Source organism: Salmo salar, chromosome 13 (assembly GCF_965601325.2).
Source record: "Salmo salar chromosome 13, fSalSal1, whole genome shotgun sequence".
Classification (NCBI taxonomy): Eukaryota; Metazoa; Chordata; class Actinopteri; order Salmoniformes; family Salmonidae; genus Salmo; species Salmo salar.
Window position 1 is genome coordinate 9,429,032 of NC_138303.1, and position 20,973 is coordinate 9,450,004.

Below are 20,973 nucleotides of genomic sequence, written 5' to 3' on the forward strand. Positions count from 1 at the left end.
ATAAAGATTATGTTGTGCCTCCTGTACGTTTGATGTCCAACCTTCTCTGCTCTTGGAGGCCTTACCAGATCATTCAGGGTTTGATACTGGTGTGTCTGTCTAGTGATACTGTCTAGTGATCTGTGTTCCGGAACTCCAATTTGAGCAGCAGCAGCTGAAAAATGAGCTCCTACAAATATTGAAATTTACATGGTTTTTAGAGTGAAGTACATCGGAAAAAAGCAAAAGAAAACTGCAAGACTGAATAGGAGAAAAAACAAGCAACAAACAAAGAAGATAGGCTTTTGAAAAATAACTATTTTTCATAAAATTGTAGTTATCTTAGCTAGCTGAATTGTTTACCAGTTGCTAAGCAGTTGCTAGGGACTCTTTTGGAAGAAGCTAGCTAGCTAACGAAGAACAACAAAGAATATCTAGTTAAAACAGAAGAAAAGAAAGAGAAAATCAGGACAGAAGAAAAAGGATATCAAAGTGAAACAGTTCTCTAAAGACACAGGAGACAATAATACAAGAAACAACACTTCTGTAGCTTGTCAACTATGTGTCTGTCTATCCCTGTTCTCTCCTCTCTGCACAGGCCATACAAACGCTTCACACCGCGTGGCCGCTGCCACTCTAACCTGGTGGTCCCAGCGCGCACGACCCACGTGGAGTTCCAGGTCTCCGGCAGCCTCTGGAACTGCCGGTCTGCAGCCAACAAGGCTGAGTTCATCTCAGCCTATGCTACCCTCCAGTCTCTAGACTTCCTGGCGCTGACGGAAACATGGATTACCACAGATAACACTGCTACTCCTACTGCTCTCTCTTCGTCTGCCCACGTGTTCTCGCATACCCCTAGAGCATCGAGCCAGCGGGGTGGTGGCACTGGAATCCTCATCTCTCCCAAGTGGACATTCTCTCTTTCTCCCCTGACCCATCTGTCTATCTCCTCATTTGAATTCCATGCTGTCACAGTTACCAGCCCTTTCAAGCTTAACATCCTTATCATTTATCGCCCTCCAGGTTCCCTTGGAGAGTTCATCAATGAGCTTGACGCCTTGATAAGTTCCTTTCCTGAGGATGGCTCACCTCTCACAGTTCTGGGTGACTTTAACCTCCCCACGTCTACATTTGACTCATTCCTCTCTGCCTCCTTCTTTCCACTCCTCTCCTCTTTTGACCTCACCCTCTCACCTTCCCCCCCTACTCACAAGGCAGGCAATACGCTTGACCTCATCTTTACTAGATGCTGTTCTTCCACTAATCTCATTGCAACTCCCCTCCAAATCTCCGACCACTACCTTGTATCCTTTTCCCTCTTGCTCTCATCCAACACTTCTCACTCTGCCCCTACTCGGATGGTATTGCGCCGTCCCAACCTTCGCTCTCTCTCTCCCGCTACTCTCTCCTCTTCCATCCTATCATCTCTTCCCTCTGCTCAAACCTTCTCCAACCTATCTCCTGATTCTGCCTCCTGAACCCTCCTCTCCTCCCTTTCTGCATCCTTTGATTTTCTCTGTCCCCTATCCTCCAGGCCGGCTCGGTCCTCCCCTCCTGCTCCGTGGCTCGACGACTCACTACGAGCTCACAGAACAGGGCTCCGGGCAGCCGAGCGAAAATGGAGGAAAACTCGCCTCCCTGCGGACCTGGCATCCTTTCACTCACTCCTCTCTACATTCTCCTCTTCTGTCTCTGCTGCTAAAGCCACTTTCTACCACTCTAAATTCCAAGCATCTGCCTCTAACCCTAGGAAGCTCTTTGCTACCTTCTCCTCCCTCCTGAATCCTCCTCCCCCTCCCCCCCCCCCCCTCCTCCCTCTCTGCGGATGACTTCGTCAACCATTTTGAAAAGAAGGTTGACGATATCCGATCCTCGTTTGCTAAGTCAAACGACACTGCTGGTCCTGCTCACACTGCCCTACCCTGTGCTTTGACCTCTTTCTCCCCTCTCTCTCCAGATGAAATCTCGCGTCTTGTGACGGCCGGCCGCCCAACAACCTGCCCACTTGACCCTATCCCCTCCTCTCTTCTCCAGACCATTTCCGGAGACCTTCTCCCCTTCCTCACCTCGCTCATCAACTCATCCTTGACCGCTGGCTACGTCCCTTCCGTCTTCAAGAGAGCGAGAGTTGCACCCCTTCTGAAAAACCCTACACTCGATCTCTCCGATGTCAACAACTACAGACCAGTATCCCTTCTTTCTTTTCTCTCCAAAACTCTTGAACGTGCCGTCCTTGGCCAGCTCTCCTGCTATCTCTCTCAGAATGACCTTCTTGATCCTAATCAGTCAGGTTTCAAGACTGGGCATTCAACTGAGACTGCTCTTCTCTGTGTCACGGAGGCTCTCCGCACTGCTAAAGCTAACTCTCTCTCCTCTGCTCTCATCCTTCTAGACCTATCTGCTGCCTTTGATACTGTGAACCATCAGATCCTCCTCTCCACCCTCTCCGAGTTGGGCATCTCCGGCGCGGCCCACGCTTGGATTGCGTCCTACCAGACAGGTCGCTCCTACCAGGTGGCGTGGCGAGAATCTGTCTCCGCACCATGCGCTCTCACCACTGGTGTCCCCCAGGGCTCTGTTCTAGGCCCTCTCCTATTCTCGCTATACACCAAGTCACTTGGCTCTGTCATATCCTCACATGGTCTCTCCTATCATTGCTATGCAGACGACACACAATTAATCTTCTCCTTTCCCCCTTCTGATAACCAGGCGGCGATTCGCATCTCTGCATGTCTGTCAGACATATCAGTGTGGATGACGGATCACCAGCTCAAGCTGAACCTCGGCAAGACGGAGCTGCTCTTCCTCCCGGGGAAGGACTGCCCGTTCCATGATCTCGCCATCACGGTTGACAACTCCCTTGTGTCCTCCTCCCAGAGTGCTAAGAACCTTGGCGTGATCCTGGACAACACCCTGTCGTTCTCCACTAACATCAAGGCGGTGACCCGATCCTGTAGGTTCATGCTCTACAACATTCGCAGAGTACGACCCTGCCTCACACAGGAAGCGGCGCAGGTCCTAATCCAGGCACTTGTCATCTCCCGTCTGGATTACTGCAACTCGCTGTTGGCTGGGCTCCCTGCCTGTGCCATTAAACCCCTACAACTCATCCAGAACGCCGCAGCCCGTCTGGTGTTCAACCTTCCCAAGTTCTCTCACGTCACCCCGCTCCTCCGCTCTCTCCACTGGCTTCCAGTTGAAGCTCGCATCCGCTACAAGACCATGGTGATTGCCTACGGAGCTGTGAAGGGAACGGCACCTCCATACCTTCAGGCTCTGATCAGGCCCTACACCCAAACAAGGGCACTGCGTTCATCCACCACTGGCCTGCTGGCCCCCCTACCTCTGAGGAAGCACAGTTCCCGCTCAGCCCAGTCAAAACTGTTCGCTGCTCTGGCACCCCAATGGTGGAACAAGCTCCCTCACGACGCCAGGACAGCGGAGTCAATCACCACCTTCCGGAGACACCTGAAACCCCACCTCTTTAAGGAATACCTAGGATCGGATAAAGTAATCCTTCTAACCCCCCCCCCCCCCCCTTAAAAGATTTAGATGCACTATTGTAAAGTGGTTGTTCCACTGGATATCATAAGGTGAATGCACCATTTTGTAAGTCGCTCTGGATAAGAGCGTCTGCTAAATGACTTAAATGTAAATGTAATGTAAATGATACAACGTTCTGCTCTTGGAGGCCTTACCTGATCATTCAGGGTTTGATACTGTTGTGTCTGTCTAGTGATACAACGTTCTGCTCTTGGAGGCCTTACCAGGTGTTATGTATGAGATGCGCAACGTGGATCCTACATTAGGGTGGATTCTGTGAACAGGTAGCTTGTGTTATGAAAGCTTTTGGTGAAAGGGCTTTGAGACAGTTCAATTACTGGGCAGTGATCCAAACATACTATATATCTACAGTGCTGTGAAAAAGTATTTTCCCCCTTCCTGATTTTGTATTTTTTTTTTGCACATTTGTCATACTTAAATGTTTCAGATCATCAAACAAATTTTAATATTACACAAAGATAACCGAAGTAAACACAAAATGCAGTTTTTAAGTGATCATTTTATTTATTAAGGGAAAAAACCTATCCGAACTTATGCCCGATGTCTCTTGGGGGTGCCTGATGTCCCTTGGGGGTGCCTGATGTCCCTTGGAGGTGCCTGATGTCTCTTGGAGGGGGTGGACTTATATTTCAATTCCTAGCCCCCTTGTAATTCAAACCCTGCGTTTCTGGTTTTGAATTTAGACAGTCATAGGGATGGAGTTTCCATTGTACACTGAGCATGTGTCCACCTCTGCATTGTATTTTAATAGAGGGAGGTGTATTTGTATGTTGGTAGTGGGAGTTCTTATTTGTATTTTTGACAGTGCTATGTGTCTTCCAGGTGGCATTCCAATGTCAGGGTGACACAAAGCCTGACGTGTCTGAAATATCAGCTCGGTTTCATTATGGAACCATTGTTTATGGCCCATATGGAAAGCGAGGGTTTGGAGTTACCACGGGGTAAACACTCTCCATGCTTCAACTCCTACAGCAGAAACCCACGCGTTCTATAAACAAACAAGCAGAGAGCTAGAGAGAGAGAGAGAGGGGACGGAGAGGAGGGAATTCCACAGCACAGAAGAGTGACACATATCTGTAGTCTATGTATAACGGATCAATAGAGATTATATTGTATATGATATACTGTCTGTGTATGCCTCATCATTATAATGATACCACCTGTAACCCTCAAGTTAAGAAACTGATTAATAACAAAGAATACAAAAAATGGATATCTATTTGTACAACTAGCCAGCACAAACATAAACAAGTACCCCTTCCTACTTTTATTGACATGTATTTTATGTAACCTTTATTTAACTAGGCAAGTCAGTTAAGAACAAATTATTTTTTACAATGACGGCCTACCCCGGCCAAACCGTAACCCGGACGATACTGAAAAAAGGATTCCAAAGCGGTTCTTCTGCTGTCCCCATAGGAGAACACTTTATCGTTCCAGGTAGAATCCTTTTTGGCTCCAGGTAGAACACTTTTGGTTCCAGATAGAACTCTTTTTGGTTCTAGGTAGAACCCTTTTGGCTTCCATGTAGAACCCTCTGTGGAAAGGGTTCTACATGGAACCAACATCGACGGGGCTGTAGTGGAGCGGGTCGAGAGTTTCAACTTCCTTGGTGTCCACATCACCAATGAACTGTCATGGTCCAAACACACTAAGACAGTTTGTGAAGAGGGCATGACAACACCTTTTCTCCCTCAGGAAACTGAAAAGATTTTGCACGGGTCCCCAGATCCTCAAAAAGTTCTACAGCCGCACCATCGAGAGCATCCTGATCAGTTGCATCACCGCCTGTTATGGCAACTGCTCAGAGTTCTATCTGAAACCAAAAGAGTTCTACCTGGAGCCAAAAAAGGGTTCTTCAACGGGTTCTGTCCTATGTGAATAGCCGAAAGAACACTTTCAGATTCTTGATAGAACCTTTTTTTCTAAGAGTGGTAAGGCTGGTGAGTGAATGGGGTTAACAGCTACAACTAGTTATGTAATTTGATAAGCAAAGTTCCTATATTCTTTTACTCCATTTTGAATGAAACATCAAATGTACAAATATTTTCACTGATTTAAAAACAACTCTCCTTCAATAGCTGCATCTGAATGGCAGTTTCTCCAGGCCCCATAGTCTACTTCTAGAATATATAATAATAAGAAAGGCCACGTTCTCTGCATTTTTATAGAAACAGCAGGCCAAACCGATGAGAGGACAACAAATGCCAACATCCCTCATAAGGATGTAAAGACTTAAAGGATTGGTTCACGATTATTTTTTATTTATTATTTTTTTATAAATCTCAATTTTTTTAAGTAAATGGAATGTTATTAAAGGGACAAGACAATATTAAAAAATGTTTTTTGGGGGGGGGGGGGGGGGCGATTTCACTTGGTTTTGAGAACCTATCCCCACCCACAATAGTCTGTCTCTAGTCTGTCACTAGTCTGGGTGTTTTTTGTTATCATTCCACTCCTTAAGCAATAGTCCATCACATGCAAAACCGTTTAGCAATGACACAGAGTAAAAGGAGTGAAATGTTAGCAAAACAGGATTCTGGATTTCAAGCTCGTCCGTCTTTCTGACTCGAGCTTGAATATGTATGATGCAATGTCCACAGAATGATGCAAATATTCTGTGGTTACAGAAAGAGCGAGCGCTGATCGGGTCACATACATGTGGAAGAAGTCCTGCTGACGTCACATCGGCTATTTATGAGCGACTGGACAGGCATATATTTTCAGGTGTAAGATACCAGACCATTCTGAGCTCCACAGTACTATTAGCAGTAGCAGTAGCAGCAGTACCAGCAGCAGTACCAGTAGTAGTATTCGGACCAACACTTTTCATTTCTTCAGAAAGACTCAGAAGACATCGTTTGAGGCCGCGACATGAAGTTCATCATGATCTTGCTGGTGAGTACACTAGGAAATTAGGTTTTGAATGAATGGGGGCTTCTCCCTGACTCAGATTGACACTGTGTGACACAGATTACCATTATTTAATGACACTTAACATAGTTCCTCCTACAGCTGTGTAATAACACTGTAATTCCTCTAGTGATGCCACTGTGTTTACCTATTGGGTTGACATCCTATTATTACTATCATTACAATTTAATAATCAAAACAAACAACCCTTTAAACCAATTAGGCCAACTGCTACGCAACTACAAAAGTGATGACTAAATTCCAAATCAACTCCACTGCAAAAATATGATTGTAAATCCCTACAGAGTGTGCATGTTTGATGTATGGTATTGAGTAGTCTGTGTAGGGTGTAGGTGTGAATGCACCGTATGTGTGCCTCCCAAATGGAACCCTATTCCCTATGTAGTGCACTACTTTTGACCAGCGTCCAATGGTCACTAATCAAAAGTAGTGCACTACATAGGGAATAGGGTGCCATTTGAGACGCTCAATATGTTTAGGGAGGATCTGACAATGTTGTCTTTTTGGTCGTTCAGGGTTTGCTACTGGTGTGTCTGTCTAGTGATACACGTTCTGTGCAGCGCCAGCAACCCTTAAATTCTGCGCAAACTCCCCTATTTAGACTGACCCAAGACAGACCAGCCCATCTGGCATTTTGCCAGAACTGCCTTTTGGCCTGTCCGTTTCTGGATCTGACAACATTGCTTTTTTTTCCCCCTGTGAATTCAGTGTTTGCTGCTGTCCTGTCTGGTCGTTCTGTGTAGAAGTTCACAATCCCACTGCTGTCCTGCCAGTGAAAGGTGCACATTTGTGAATCACCCACACAAACAGAAGCAACCGGAGGTTCCCTACCATGCCGCTAAGATTGAGGAAACCTCACTGGCCCCCTGGAATTACACGTAAGTAGTTTATAGACCAGGGTTTATAGACCCCCCCCCCCCCCACAGTAATAGTAAAAGTAGCAGCAGTTGTTGATATTTGTTGTTGACGCTGATTCCTTAGTCTTTGATTGCTTCTCTTTCAGATCTGACAAGAATGACAACAGGATACCAGCAGTCATCAGGAATGCCACCTGCTCGGATTGTATGGTCAAGGGACTGAAGGCAGTGCCGATTCAATACGAGATGGATGTTTTTCACAGAAAACAATGTGGAGATATTTTTGTTTTTTGTAAGTGTCCTTGCACGGTTAATATAGGATGCACCTGTGTGAAAGAGAATAAGTGTCAGAGCATTTCTGCTAAATGTCTTTCTGAGTAGAAGAGTGTATAGGCCTACTGTGTAGTGGACATCCCCCAAATGAACCCTATTCCCTACATAGTGCACTACTTTAGACCAGAGCCCTATGGCACCCTATTCCCTATATAGTGCACTACTTTAGATCAGAGCCCTATGGCACCCTATTCCCTATATAGTGCACTACTTTAGACCAGAGCCCTATGGCACCCTATTCCCTTCATAGTGCACTACTTTAGACCAGAGCCCTATGGCACCCTATTCCCTTCATAGTGCACTACTTTAGACCAGAGCCCTATGGCACCCTATTCCCTACATAGTGCACTACTTTAGACCAGATAACCAATTACTGCTGTAATATGTGCTGTAGTAAGTAGATATATTACTATGATCTATTATTACTCTAGATTTACTCTACCTCCTTCATTGACCTGTGATATGTGATTGTCTTACCTACCTTAGTTGAATGCACCGACAGTAGGTGGCTCTGGATAAGAGAGTCTGATAAATGACTCACTACTGTAGTGGCTCTGGATAAGAGAGTCTGCTAAATGACTCTCTACTGTAGTGGCTCTGGATCAGAGAGTCTGCTAAATGACTCTACTGTAGTGGCTCTGGATCAGAGAGTCTGCTAAATGACTCACTACTGTAGTGGCTCTGGATCAGAGAGTCTGTTAAATGACTCACTACTGTAGTGACTCTGGATCAGAGAGTCTGTTAAATGACTCACTGCTGTAGTGGCTCTGGATCAGAGAGTCTGCTAAATGACTCACTACTGTAGTGACTCTGGATGTAATGAATACCTATGTATTCCATGTCTTTTTGTCTTTCTTGTCAATTGTTTTCTTCATATTGAAGGTGAAGGAAAAAAATCTGCTTATTGCATATTTCATTGATTGTATTCATAAATATATGTCTAACAATATTATGTATTTTTCAACAACTGAATGGTTATATACCTAATAAAATATTACACCTGTTATACTTGTTTATCGAATCTGTATCAAAACGGATAGACACTTGAGATGTTCATGCTTATTATGAGACCTGTATTACTCTATCTATCTGATTCCCTCTATTCAGTATTTCTATGGCATCGAATTTTAAAAAAGGAAGATTTTATACGTTTTTTTTTAAGCGCCCATAGGAAGTAATTGCTTGCGACACCAGTCGAACTCGTTTTAACTTCCGGTAGCTATACTCCTCCCTTTCCTATCAGCCATTTGTGATAAACGGTGAGAGAGAGAATTTTCTCTTGTTGTACAAATACGAAAATACTGTACTATTAGCAACTATGGATGTCGATTTCGTGAAATAATATTTTGCTAATCAACTCCGCTAACAGGAGGACTTTGTTTGGTTTGAAAGCTGACGTTATTTATACATTTTCTGGTAAAATACAGGCTGCATTGCTACCGCTGTTTGCCGCATGCTGGAGCCGTCGGCGTCAACGCAGATTTCACATGGCTTCGTAGTCAACTAGTAGAAAACATCCCCTCTCAACTAGAGATTTTTCGGGGGAAAACGGGGTCTTATTACATTCTTACTATAATTCGAGCAGTGTTGTTTTTGTTTTTCCTAACTCCTGCAAACTGCTAGTAATTTTCAGACTAGCAAATGTAGCTAACAATTTGTAGGGTGTGAGATGTCACTTCCTTATGTTATAAAAATACATTTTACCAAGACAAATTATTCTGAATCCTTCAGTGGTGTCTCTAACATATCTAAAAAGTCAGATTTCGGAAGCTAATATTTCCGATAATAAACACTGAGCTCTGTTATTGCTTTCTCACGGCAACCTTTTTAGGATTTTACATGTTATGGTGGTCGGTCTGTTTCCGATGTGTCGCACAATTAGCATTACGAGCTGAGTTCATGTAAAAGAGAGAGTTTGCAGTACGTTCAGTGCTCCGTTGACCATTCAGAGATACGTTTTGTTCTGGAGAGAAATGTTAGAGAGAAAAAAGTTTTATTGGTCACATACACATGGTTAGCAGATGTTAATGTGAGTGTAGCGAAATGCTGGTGCTTCTAGTTCCGATCATCCAGTAATATCTAACAAGTCATCTAACAAATTCACAACTACCTTATACACACAAATGTAAAGGAATGAATAAGAATATGTACATATAAATATATGGATGAGCGATGGCCGTGCAGCATAGGCAAGATGCAGCAGATGGTATAGAGTACAGTATATACATGAGATGAGTAATGTAGAGTATGTAAACACTATATAAAGTGGCGTTATTTAAAGTGACTAGTGATACCTTTTAAGTCCATTTATTAAAGTGGCCAGAGATTTGAGTGTTTGTTGACAGCAGCCACTCTACGTTAGTGATGGCTGTTTAACAGTCTGATGGCCTTGAGATAGAAGCTGTTTTTCAGTCTCTCTGTCCCAGCTTTGATGCACCTGTACTGACCTCGCCTTCTGTATGGAAGTGGGGTGAACAGGCAGTGGCTCAGGTGGTTGTTGTCCTTGAGGATCTTTTTGGCCTTCCTGTGACATCGGGTGGTGTAGGTGTCCTGGAGGGCAGGTAGTTTGCCCCCGGTGATGCGTTGGGCAGACCACACTACCCTCTGGAGAGCCTTACGGTTGAGGGCGATACAGCCCGACAGGACGCTCTCGATTGTGCATCTGTAAAACAGGAGTTTCGTAATATAAAACGCGTATACTAAAATATGAAAACGCTACAAAAATGACGAGTTAAACAGTGAGCCTGTCAATTAGCGTTCATTCTCACACAGCGACCAGCTGACCAATGCTGTTTTTCCACCAAAAAAACTTCTCTGGACTCCATTCTTTGTCACGTTAATTTCGTCATTCCTACAAGGGTAGAAACTCCCAATAATTTTAAAATGGATTATGATAGAGACATGCAATTTGGACCATTTGGTTTTCATAGATGAGTATATTTTATTTAACAAGGCAAGACAGTTAAGGACAAATTCTTATTTACAATGACTTTCTACACCGGCCTAACCCAGACAACGCTCGGCCAATTGCACACCGCCCTATGGGATTCCCAGTCACGGCCGGATGTGATACAGCCTGGATTCGAACCAGGTACTGTAGTGACGCCTTTTGCACTGAGATGCAGTGCCTTAGACCACTGCGCCACTCGGGAACAATTTTATATATATATATATATATTAAATCGACTTTCAAAGCACTGGTGGTACCTTTTTAGATTTCTGTCACCTAAAGCAGAACCGTGTAAGCTCAGCTAGTACGCACATATTTTCATCTTGTGCAACATGCATGAGGAGATCGAAATCTGAACGTACTACCACTGCTTTCAAACGTTTACGTAGTTAAACGTTCCTGTCTCACATTCCTACCTGCAAAAGGACCAACCACACGGACAACCGGTAAAAAAAACAACGTTATTTTAAACAGCATTCTGACTTGTAGAAGTCGCGAGAGGAAACTTTTTTTTCCTGATCCAAAAATGCTCATTTATGTCCGACCAACAACATAATTAAATTATATGTCTGGTTTCCGGGGTACGATACACTGAAATTGTGTGAGAGACTAGCATGCTTAATGTTTTATGAATCATTCTCTGCTACTCACAGATCGAGTTGACCGATCATCACCCAAAATCAGAATGCAGAACGACGCTGGTGAATTCGTGGACCTGTACGTCCCACGTAAATGGTGAGTACCCAGAGTGCCCTTGTATTATGGAAGCCTGTGGTAGCTAACTAACAAGCCCGGAAACCCGCCGTTGATTTTCATTGAATTGTACATCAGGCATAAAATGAGGATTTGGATCAGGAAAGTTTCCTCTACAAGCCAGAATGCAGAAATAAAGTATTATTATTATTTCCCCCCCCCCCCCCTTTTTCTCCCCAATTTCGTGGTATCCAATTGGTAGTTACAGTCCCATCGCTGCAACTCCCGTACGGACTCAGGAGAGGCGATGGGACAGGAACATCCCTGCCGGCCTAACCCGGACAACGCTGGGCCAGTTTTGCGCCGCCCCCATGTGTCTCCCGGTCACGACCGGCTGCGACAGAGCCTGGACTCAAACCAGAATCTCTAGTGACACAGCTAGCAACTGCGATGCAGTGCCTTAGACCACTGCACCACTCGGGAGGCCTGATTTAAAAAAAAATATATATATATATATATTTTAATATACTTTTACAGTTGTCTGTTGGCCCTTTTGGCGGTAGGAATTTAAGATGGTATATCCAAACGTATTTATGCCCGACGTTAAATCCAATGAAATTCAACGTCGGGTCTCCTGACAACTAACCTGCTTGTTAGCTGGCTCTTCTCTTATGTATTCGTTGTTCTTGAGGGTTTTAAACCAGGTATCTGTAAGCACCGTGTGACAACTTGGTGTATAAAAGAGGCCTTATTAAATACATTTGCTTAAAGTGTACTTTTTCATCCTGAACGGTATGCTCTCTGCAGTAGCTAATGCGTTAGAATGAATAATGCCTTACAGTTTGTGATGATATGATTGGTTTTAATATGTATCGCTAGCAAACTTTACAGTGGCGATGAAAATATACCCTTCTAATTCCATTTTTACCTCGTCTTTTAGTTCCGCGAGCAACAGGATCATCGGAGCCAAGGACCACGCCTCCATCCAGATCAACATTGCTGAGGTAACATCACTGAATGACAAAACTATTTCCAGGCTAACTCTTCTTAAACATTCCAAAACGTTGCGTCTTGCTGAACGCCCCCCTTTGGGCCGATTTTGGGTCGCTGCCTGTACTGTCTTCATTGATCTGCTGTGTTAACCTAACGCTCATTACTCATTATTACTGTAAGATCTCATTGTACTGATTCCATTTCCCTTTGTGTTTTCTTATTGCAGGTTGACAAGGCAACCGGTCGCTTCAATGGCCAGTTCAAGACCTACGCTATCTGCGGTGCCATCCGTAGAATGGTACGTTTCCTCTTTCTCCAAGGCTACGGTTGTTCATTTCTGCTAGAGGAGTCTGGAATTTCTGTTTATTCCCTCCTGATTCCCAGAGTTCCCCTAACCAGGATTTCTGGAATACCTGGGAGTTTGGGGAAAGTTACCATCATTTTGCAACGCTACAAGGCGATGCTGCAGGCCGTTGATCTGTTAGTGGCCTGTTCTCTCCTGTCGTGTCTAGCAGAGAACTGAGATGGTTTGAGGCCCTGTTCTCTCCAGTAGTCTGTCAGAGAACTGAGATGGTTTGAGGCCCTGTTCTCTCCTGTAGTGTCTATCAGAGAACTGAGATGGTTTGAGGCCCTGTTCTCTCCTGTAGTGTCTAGCAGAGAACTGAGATGGTTTGAGGCCCTGTTCTCTCCAGTAGTCTGTCAGAGAACTGAGATGGTTTGAGGCCCTGTTCTCTCCTGTAGTCTCTATCAGAGAACTGAGATGGTTTGAGGCCCTGTTCTCTCCAGTAGTCTGTCAGAGAACTGAGATGGTTTGAGGCCCTGTTCTCTCCAGTAGTCTGTCAGAGAACTGAGATGATTTGAGGCCCTGTTCTCTCCTGTAGTGTCTAGCAGAGAACTGAGATGGTTTGAGGCCCTGTTCTCTCCAGTAGTCTATCAGAGAACTGAGATGGTTTGAGGCCCTGTTCTCTCCTGTAGTGTTTATCAGAGAACTGAGATCGTTTGAGGCCCTGTTCTCTCCTGTAGTGTCTAGTCGAGAACTGAGATGGTTTGAGGCCCTGTTCTCTCCTGTAGTCGGTCAGAGAACTGAGATGGTTTGAGGCCCTGTTCTCTCCTGTAGTCGGTCAGAGAACTGAGATGGTTTGAGGCCCTGTTCTCTCCTGTAGTCTGTCAGAGAACTGAGATGGATTGAGGCCCTGATGTTTCTTAAAAAGCAAGACTATAGGCAAACCTCAGACAATACTTCCACTGGCAACAACTGTAACTGTGATCGTAGCATCCAGGTTCATATGACTGAGACTGAACTATCCTTCCGCAGTCTTGATTTTTCTATGTTCTGATCACATCCCTGTTACGAGATGTGACATTGTAGTTACTCCACAATACTAACCTCAATGACAGTGAAAAGAAGCCTGTCCATAATAAAAACAGATTCCAGATATCCTGTTTTGCAATAAGGCACTAAAGTTAAACTACAACAAACGTGTCAAATAAATATAACTTTATGTCCTGAATACAGGGTCAGTGTTATGAGATGTGAGGCGTGTAGAAAGTGAATGAATCAGTGTAGATTCTGGAGAGGAAGCCACTTAAAGACAACTGAAATGGCATCATTAGATATTGTGCGTTTATCTTTGTCATAGTGCTATGAGAAGTGTGTGTGTGTGTGTGTGTGTGTGTGAAGGGTAAACTGTCTTAACGGAACCTCCCGTCCTGTACCTGCAGGGCGAGGCTGACGACTCCCTCCTGAGGCTGGCGAAGACCGACAGCATCGTGTCAAAGTAAGTTCTGGTTGCATCCCAAATGGCATACTTATCCACTGCCCTTTTACCCGAGCCCTATACACCTGCCAATTGTTGACCTGTCCTAGTCTTAAACGCAGGAACGAGCCTCCCTTGATCTGAGAACATGGGTTACTGCAAAAGTACTTAACCCCTCAGTCGACTGGAAATGGTATTAGTCTTTTAACAAAATCACATTTATTTATAAAGTCCTTCTTACATCAGCTGATATCTCAAAGTGCTGTACAGAAACCCAGCCTAAAACCCCAAACAGCAAGCAATGCAGGTGTAGAAGCATGGTGGCTAGGAAAAACTCAATTGAAAGCCAAAACCTAGGAAGAAACCTAGAGAGGAACCAGGCTATGAGGGGTGGCCAGTCCTCTTCTGGCTGTGCCGGGTGGAGATTATAACAGAACATGGCCAAGATGTTCATAAATGACCAGCAGGTTCAGATAATAGTAATCACAGTGAACTGGTCAGGGTTCCATAGCCGCAGGCAGAGGAAGAGGGAATGAGTCCTTATTCATCTGTCAGCTCTGTTCAGTGAGGGGAAAAGGCTGCTTCATGCTAATGGAAATCTGATCATCTGTTTAAATTAAAACAACCTTTATTTATTACCTTTTATTAAACTAGGCAAGTCAGTTAAGAACAAATTCTTATTTTCAATCACAGCCTACCAGGGAACAGTGGGTTAACTGCCTTATTCAGGGGCAGAACATGATTGGATTAAAAACTTTTTCCACTGTTAAAACAGCCCAATCAGGGAGGATGGATGTTTCCTGTTTCTGGCGATCCCTTAAGTTTATTTTTATCGCTAACACACTTGTTTTGTTCTAGTCAACTCTTCATCAGGTGTGATGCTAGGTTCCCCAGGATTTGTGGAAACATTGTTCTGAAGTAACTGAATGTTACTTGGCCGTAGGTCTTCCTATTTATGGCCGTAGGTCTTCCTATTTATGGCCGTAGGTTGTTATCGGTATCTTACTGGTGCCATAAATACCTAAACTAATATCGGTCTGGATCTACAAATATATATATATATTTTTTGTGAATAGTTCACTGATGTTGATCAACATCATCCTGGCTACCTGTTTGTCATTATGTGTCTACTACAACGCTACCAAATGTAACATTACCCCCTTTTGATGTGTTCTAATGAGTTCTCTCTCTTCCTTACAGGAACTTCTAGTCTGGGACATTGCAGCTCTGGAATCTCTTTGTAAAAAAATAAAAACATGTAAAAAAAAAAAATGAATTTGTTTCAAGTGGCATCATTAGTACTTTAGTTTTGAGACTGGGATGGACGACTCCAGTCCTCGGCGGCCTAAAGTGGTGTCTTTTTGCATTCCGAACTGAAGATCGTGATTGAGTGAGTCCGGTGTATAAATTGGGACGGGGGAAAATTGTGACACCAATCAGGCCCTTCGAGGACTGGAGTTGCCCATCCTTGGTCTCCTTGATTTGTTTTTGTTCTGGATCCTCATTAGTTCCTGCCAAGGCAGCAGCTACTCTTCCTGGGGTTTATTATGGATCCACATTAGTTCCTGCCAAGGCAGCAGCTACTCTTCCTGGGGTTTATTATGGATCCCCATTAGTTCCTGCCAAGGCAGCAGCTACTCTTCCTGGGGTTTATTATGGATCCCCATTAGTTCCTGCAAAGGCAGCAGCTACTCTTCCTGGGGTTTATTATGGATCCCCATTAGTTCCTGCCAAGGCAGCAGCTACTCTTCCTGGGGTTTATTATGGATCCCCATTAGTTCCTGCCAAGGCAGCAGCTACTATTCCTGGGGTTTATTATGGATCCCCATTAGTTCCTGCCAAGGCAGCAGCTACTCTTCCTGGGGTTTATTATGGATCCCCATTAGTTCCTACCAAGGCAGCAGCTACTCTTCCTGGGGTTTATTATGGATCCACATTAGTTCCTGCCAAGGCAGCGGCTACTCTTCCTGGGGTTTATTATGGATCCCAATTAGTTCCTGCCAAGGCCAATAAAAGGCCTCTTTAAAATGTGCTGTTTTGTCACACAACACAATGCCACAGATGTATCAAGTTTTGATGGAGCGTGCAATTGGCATGCTGACTGTAGGAATGTCCACCAGCGCTGTTTCCAGAGAACTGAATGTTAATTTCTCTACCATAAGCCGCCTCAATCGTCGTTTTAGAGAATTTGGTAGTATGTCCAACCAGCCTCACAACCGCGAACCCATTTAACGATGCCAGCCCAGGACCTACACATTCGGTTTCTTCACCAGCGGGATTGTCTAAGACACGCCACCCAGGCAGCTGGTAAAACTGGGAGGTTTGCACAACTGAATAATATCTTTCAGAAACTGTCTCAGAGAAACTCATCTGCGATCTCATCGTCCTTACCAGGGTCTTGACCTGACTGCAGTTCTGCGTCGTAACCGACTTCAGTGAGAAAATGCTCACCTTCGATGGCCACTGACACGCTGGAGAAGTGTGCTCTTCGCAGATGAATCACAGTTTCAACTGTACCGGGTAGATGTCGCCATGTGGGCAAGCGGTTTTCTGATGTCAACGTTGTGAACAGAGTGCCTGCCCAATGGGCACAATTCCTGGAAGTTGAAAAAATGTCCCAGTTCTCCCATTCAGCATGTTTGGGATGCTCTGGATTGACAGCGTGTTAGTTTCCGCTAATATCCAGAAACTTCGCACAGCTATTGAATAGGAGTGGGACAACATTCCACAGGCCACAATCAACAGCCTGATCAACTCTATGTGAAGGAGATGTGTCGCGCTGCGTGAGGCGAATGGTGGTCACCAGATACTGACTGGTTTTCTGATCCACGCCCCTACCAAGCTAAGTGACCAACGGATGCAAATCTGTATTCCCAGTCATGTGAAATCCATAAATTGGGGCCTAATGAATTTGTTTCAATTGACTGATTTCCTTATATGAACTGTAACTCAGTCAAATCTTTGAAATTGTTGCATGATTACGTATATATTTTTGTTCACTGTAATTCATTCCCAAGGCCAGACCCAGTTTGAGGGTTATCCATCTGTGATGATAAATAAAAAATGACCAGCTCTCACTTGGGTAAAGTTGTAATTGAAGCTTTGTTGTTATTTTACTTCGTAGCAACATGTCCTAACAGACTAAACACTGACGCCTTTCAACCGAAAAGATCTGATCTATTTTTGGTTCCAACCAAACACCTCGTTTGTTTACACGAGCAAAAGGGTTGTTTTTCATTTCGCCACATTTCAAAAACGGCGCATCTCGAGATTTCATCTGTCAAATAAGAGTAGAGCACATTCCCAAATATTTCTTTCTACAGCTTCTTGCAGATAATCTCATGCTTTATAGGACCCTTATTATCTCATACCTTTCATGTCCTACAGTATATTAATAAACAAAGTAACTCGTACATGTTTTTTTTGTGTGTGTCGGCTGCAGAATAAAGTGGTACATGTTCTGCTAAATATGTGACCAATACATTTTGATTTTGATTTGTATGCAATAAAATTGTTTGATTAAAACGTTCACAAGCTTTGCAAGAATAACGATTTCGCTTAAATATTCTTGGCGTGTAATCGTTACCCCAAACGGTTGCAAAACATACAATTTTGCAACGAAAACTAGCGTTTTTTTTATTGGACAGGTTCAGCAAACAGGGAGGGACCTATCTGAATGTAACGTTTGAACATGTGGTACTGACTCGTCCATGGATTGATGTTTCAACATTGAAGAGAAGAGTGAAGAGTTCAGCGTTTGACTAGCCACCTGCGACAGTTACAAACCTACTAGAGTTTTATTATTGTTATTAGATGTTATTTGTTTGATATGTTTTTGTATTTTTTTAATTGCAGAAAAATCTGTATGAACATACAAGAAGTATACAAACACACAATGATAACATATGCTAGGGTGTACAATAAATTACTGATTATATAAAGACCTTAAATACACACTTATTGATTGTTTTAACAGCTTTCTTATTAGAAGAATGTAGAATGGTCTTAATGTATTGCTAGAATTCCTTATAAAAAACACGGAAGAGTGTTTTTTTTTATTAGTGAATTTACATTTATGAATATAATATTGTTTTTCTGTATCCTTTTTATAGTTTTAAGGAAACCGAGCAACACATTCTCCCATACAACATATATATTTTTTTAAAGTCATCAAGAATATTAACAATTATAAAACTATGAATATCTTTCCATAATTTCTTTACATGTTGACAAATGCCAAAATAAAGGCAGAAGTGTTTCTGGATGCTCAACACAACAAGTACAGTTAATGTTAATGTCTTTTTAAAGTGTCTTCAGGTAACGATTCGCAGGGTAATACTCATGGATCATTCTGAAAGAGACTGTCTTTGACCTTGTTAACAACCAGGTATTTGTGTGGTAATAACCAGACTTTTTATCCAACAGATATTATTGACAAATGTATTCCAGTAAGTTGTGAGGTAAGGAATGGATACAATATCCCATTGAAATAAAGCACGTATAGATCTGTTGTTCTGAGGGAGCGATGAGAGTCATAGGCGTCGTAAGGATTGGACCACGGCGCAGCGGGTAAAGTGCTCATCTTCTTAATTTATTAAAGAAAACACTTAAACAAAATAAACAAACTACGATAACAGTTCCATAAGGCTCCCAGGCTATACAGAAAATAACCACCCACAAAACACAAGTGAAACAAACCTCAACTAAATATGGCCTCCAATTAGAGGTAATGACAACCAGCTACCTCTAATTGGAGGTCCTACCAAAAACCCAACATAGAAATAGAAAACTAAATTTAAACAGAAATAGAAAACATAGAACCTAAACCAAAAACACAGAAACACACAAAACAAACACCCCTGCCACGCCCTGACCAAACTACAATGACAAATAACCCCTTTTATTGGTCAGGACGTGACAAGGAGAGAAACATATTTTCCCTATTTTCCTTAATCCCAACTGGATTAAGCGAGGGTCGGTCAAGCAGGTGAGGTCTGGTTACACCTCCTAAATAACATGAGAGTTCCAGATGGAATAGCATCAAAGGCGACCTCTCTCTGTGTAACAGGGATATTGTAACAAGATTTTTTTTTAAATCCTCATAATTGAGTAACAATCCTTCTACATTAACCTGGGATAGGATTAAGTAATCCTTCTAACCCCCACCCTCCCCCTCCAAAAAAGATATAGATGTACTATTGTAAAGTGGTTGTTCCACTGGATATCATAAGGTGAATGTACCAATCTGTAAATCGCTCTGGATAAGAGTGTCTGCTAAATGACGTAAATGTAAATGTAAATGTTAAAAAGTTGACTCGCCAGCAGGATATGATTATTGAACCAGTAATTAGAAAATAAAGACTTGATTCTATACAAAATATGCGTATTGTTCCAAATTAAATACCTATGCGGAGAAAAAAAAAAGGTTATATATTAACGACCACGCTAAGAATACTTTTTGTCGGAACCTTATCGATGTTATAGTTACTATAGTTACAAAGTAACATAAAATTGAAGTCACCAAAACGGGAGAAGATATAATGAGGGATGAAATGTAAAATTGACGTTGGATTCTTTAAGAAATGTTTATCCCAATTTACCTTTAAAAGTATTATTCAAAGTAGGAAAATAAAATTTTTTTAAATAAAAATGTTGACCACCATATTCATATGTGTTCATAACGACAGATTTCCTAATATAATGTGTACGACTTTTCCAGATGAAGTGGAAAAGCACCTGGTCTACCGTTTTACCTATTCTGTTGTCAAGATGTAGGGACTAGGTTGTCTGGAGATACCTTCAGCCTTTAGAACGCAATATTCGACCTTTCAAGGATAAATCCCTCTGCAACCAATGGTTCAACTTCTTGTTTTGTGTTTTATTTCAATAATAGTTATGAAATGTAATGAGCATCTTTCCTGTTGATCCTTAGATATGGTAATCCCAAGGTATGGAACTTCTTCCTTGACTGCTCTAGGAATCTGGTCAACATCTTTCAGAAAGAGGGTGGTGTCATCTGCAAGCTGACTGACGATAATATCTCTGTCAGTAATAGAGATCCCTTCTTATTAGAACATCATGGTTATTAGAACATCATAGTTATTAGAACATCTAGAACATCATGGTAATTAGAACAACATTTGATACAGAATGTACAAAAACAGACAGAGAAATATAAACAATTATTGGTCAGTCTATGTCATGGAAAGAGCAGGTGTTCTTAATATTTTGTACACTCAGTGTATACTGCGATGACCCTCCCACTCCGTCTCCTGAATTCTTTCTCTTTGCTCTTGTTTTCCTTAATAGGATGTCGGTGGGTGGAGGGTCGTCAGAGAAATGGGACATACCTGGGCTCAGGTGTGCCCCAGGGAGAAATACACCTCTTCCCCACTCTCTCCATGCAGACACACTGTTGGATTTTGGTCGTGGCCGTTTTGTTTGTGCTTTGGCACCTCTCAACACCCATTTATGCACGCAACCCCTCACTTACACTACATACACCATGGTTAATTGTATTTACTTTACTTCAGTTAATAAATATATTTTGGTTATTCCTTGATCTCTACGTTGTCTCCCTTTTTTTGTTAACGGGCTTCTTGCCGGTTTGTGAGAATATCGTCGTGAATATTTCCTCAGAATAAGCAGCATGTAATTGTGATAGAGTTCGGAGCTGAAGCGACCACTAGATGGAGGTATCAAACAACCAAATAAGAGGCACTCTACCAGTTATAGAAAACCTCTTAACAATTCTCCATTTATGCCTGTTGGTTTGGAGAGTTTTTAAATAGAACATCCGTTCTGTATGGAGAAGACTAAGTTCAAGATGAGCCTCCTCTACGTAAACGATTCATCTGCTGTATATATTATATATTCTGTATTAAATGTCATCCAGTCTTTTCTATCCGATTTA

At 42.8% G+C, this 20,973-nt stretch overlaps 1 protein-coding gene across 2 annotated transcripts in view; it reads left to right on the plus strand.

Annotated features, from left to right (window-relative positions):
• The window catches only part of rps21 (ribosomal protein S21), a 92,896-nt gene extending 77,564 nt beyond the window's left edge, over positions 1-15,332 (plus strand). Inside the window, exons 1-6 of one of the 2 annotated variants that reach the window (XM_014134277.3) lie at positions 8,846-8,926; positions 11,271-11,352; positions 12,251-12,314; positions 12,530-12,601; positions 14,026-14,081; positions 15,261-15,332. In XM_014134277.3, the coding sequence (XP_013989752.1) occupies positions 11,303-11,352; positions 12,251-12,314; positions 12,530-12,601; positions 14,026-14,081; positions 15,261-15,270 (252 nt within the window). In that variant the 5' untranslated portion in view covers positions 8,846-8,926; positions 11,271-11,302 and the 3' untranslated portion in view covers positions 15,271-15,332. Of the gene's footprint in view, positions 1-8,845; positions 8,927-11,270; positions 11,353-12,250; positions 12,315-12,529; positions 12,602-14,025; positions 14,082-15,260 lie in introns of those variants that run through there. The other variant, XM_082959792.1, reaches the window with a different exon arrangement.
• The last annotated feature ends 5,641 nt before the right edge of the window (positions 15,333-20,973 follow it).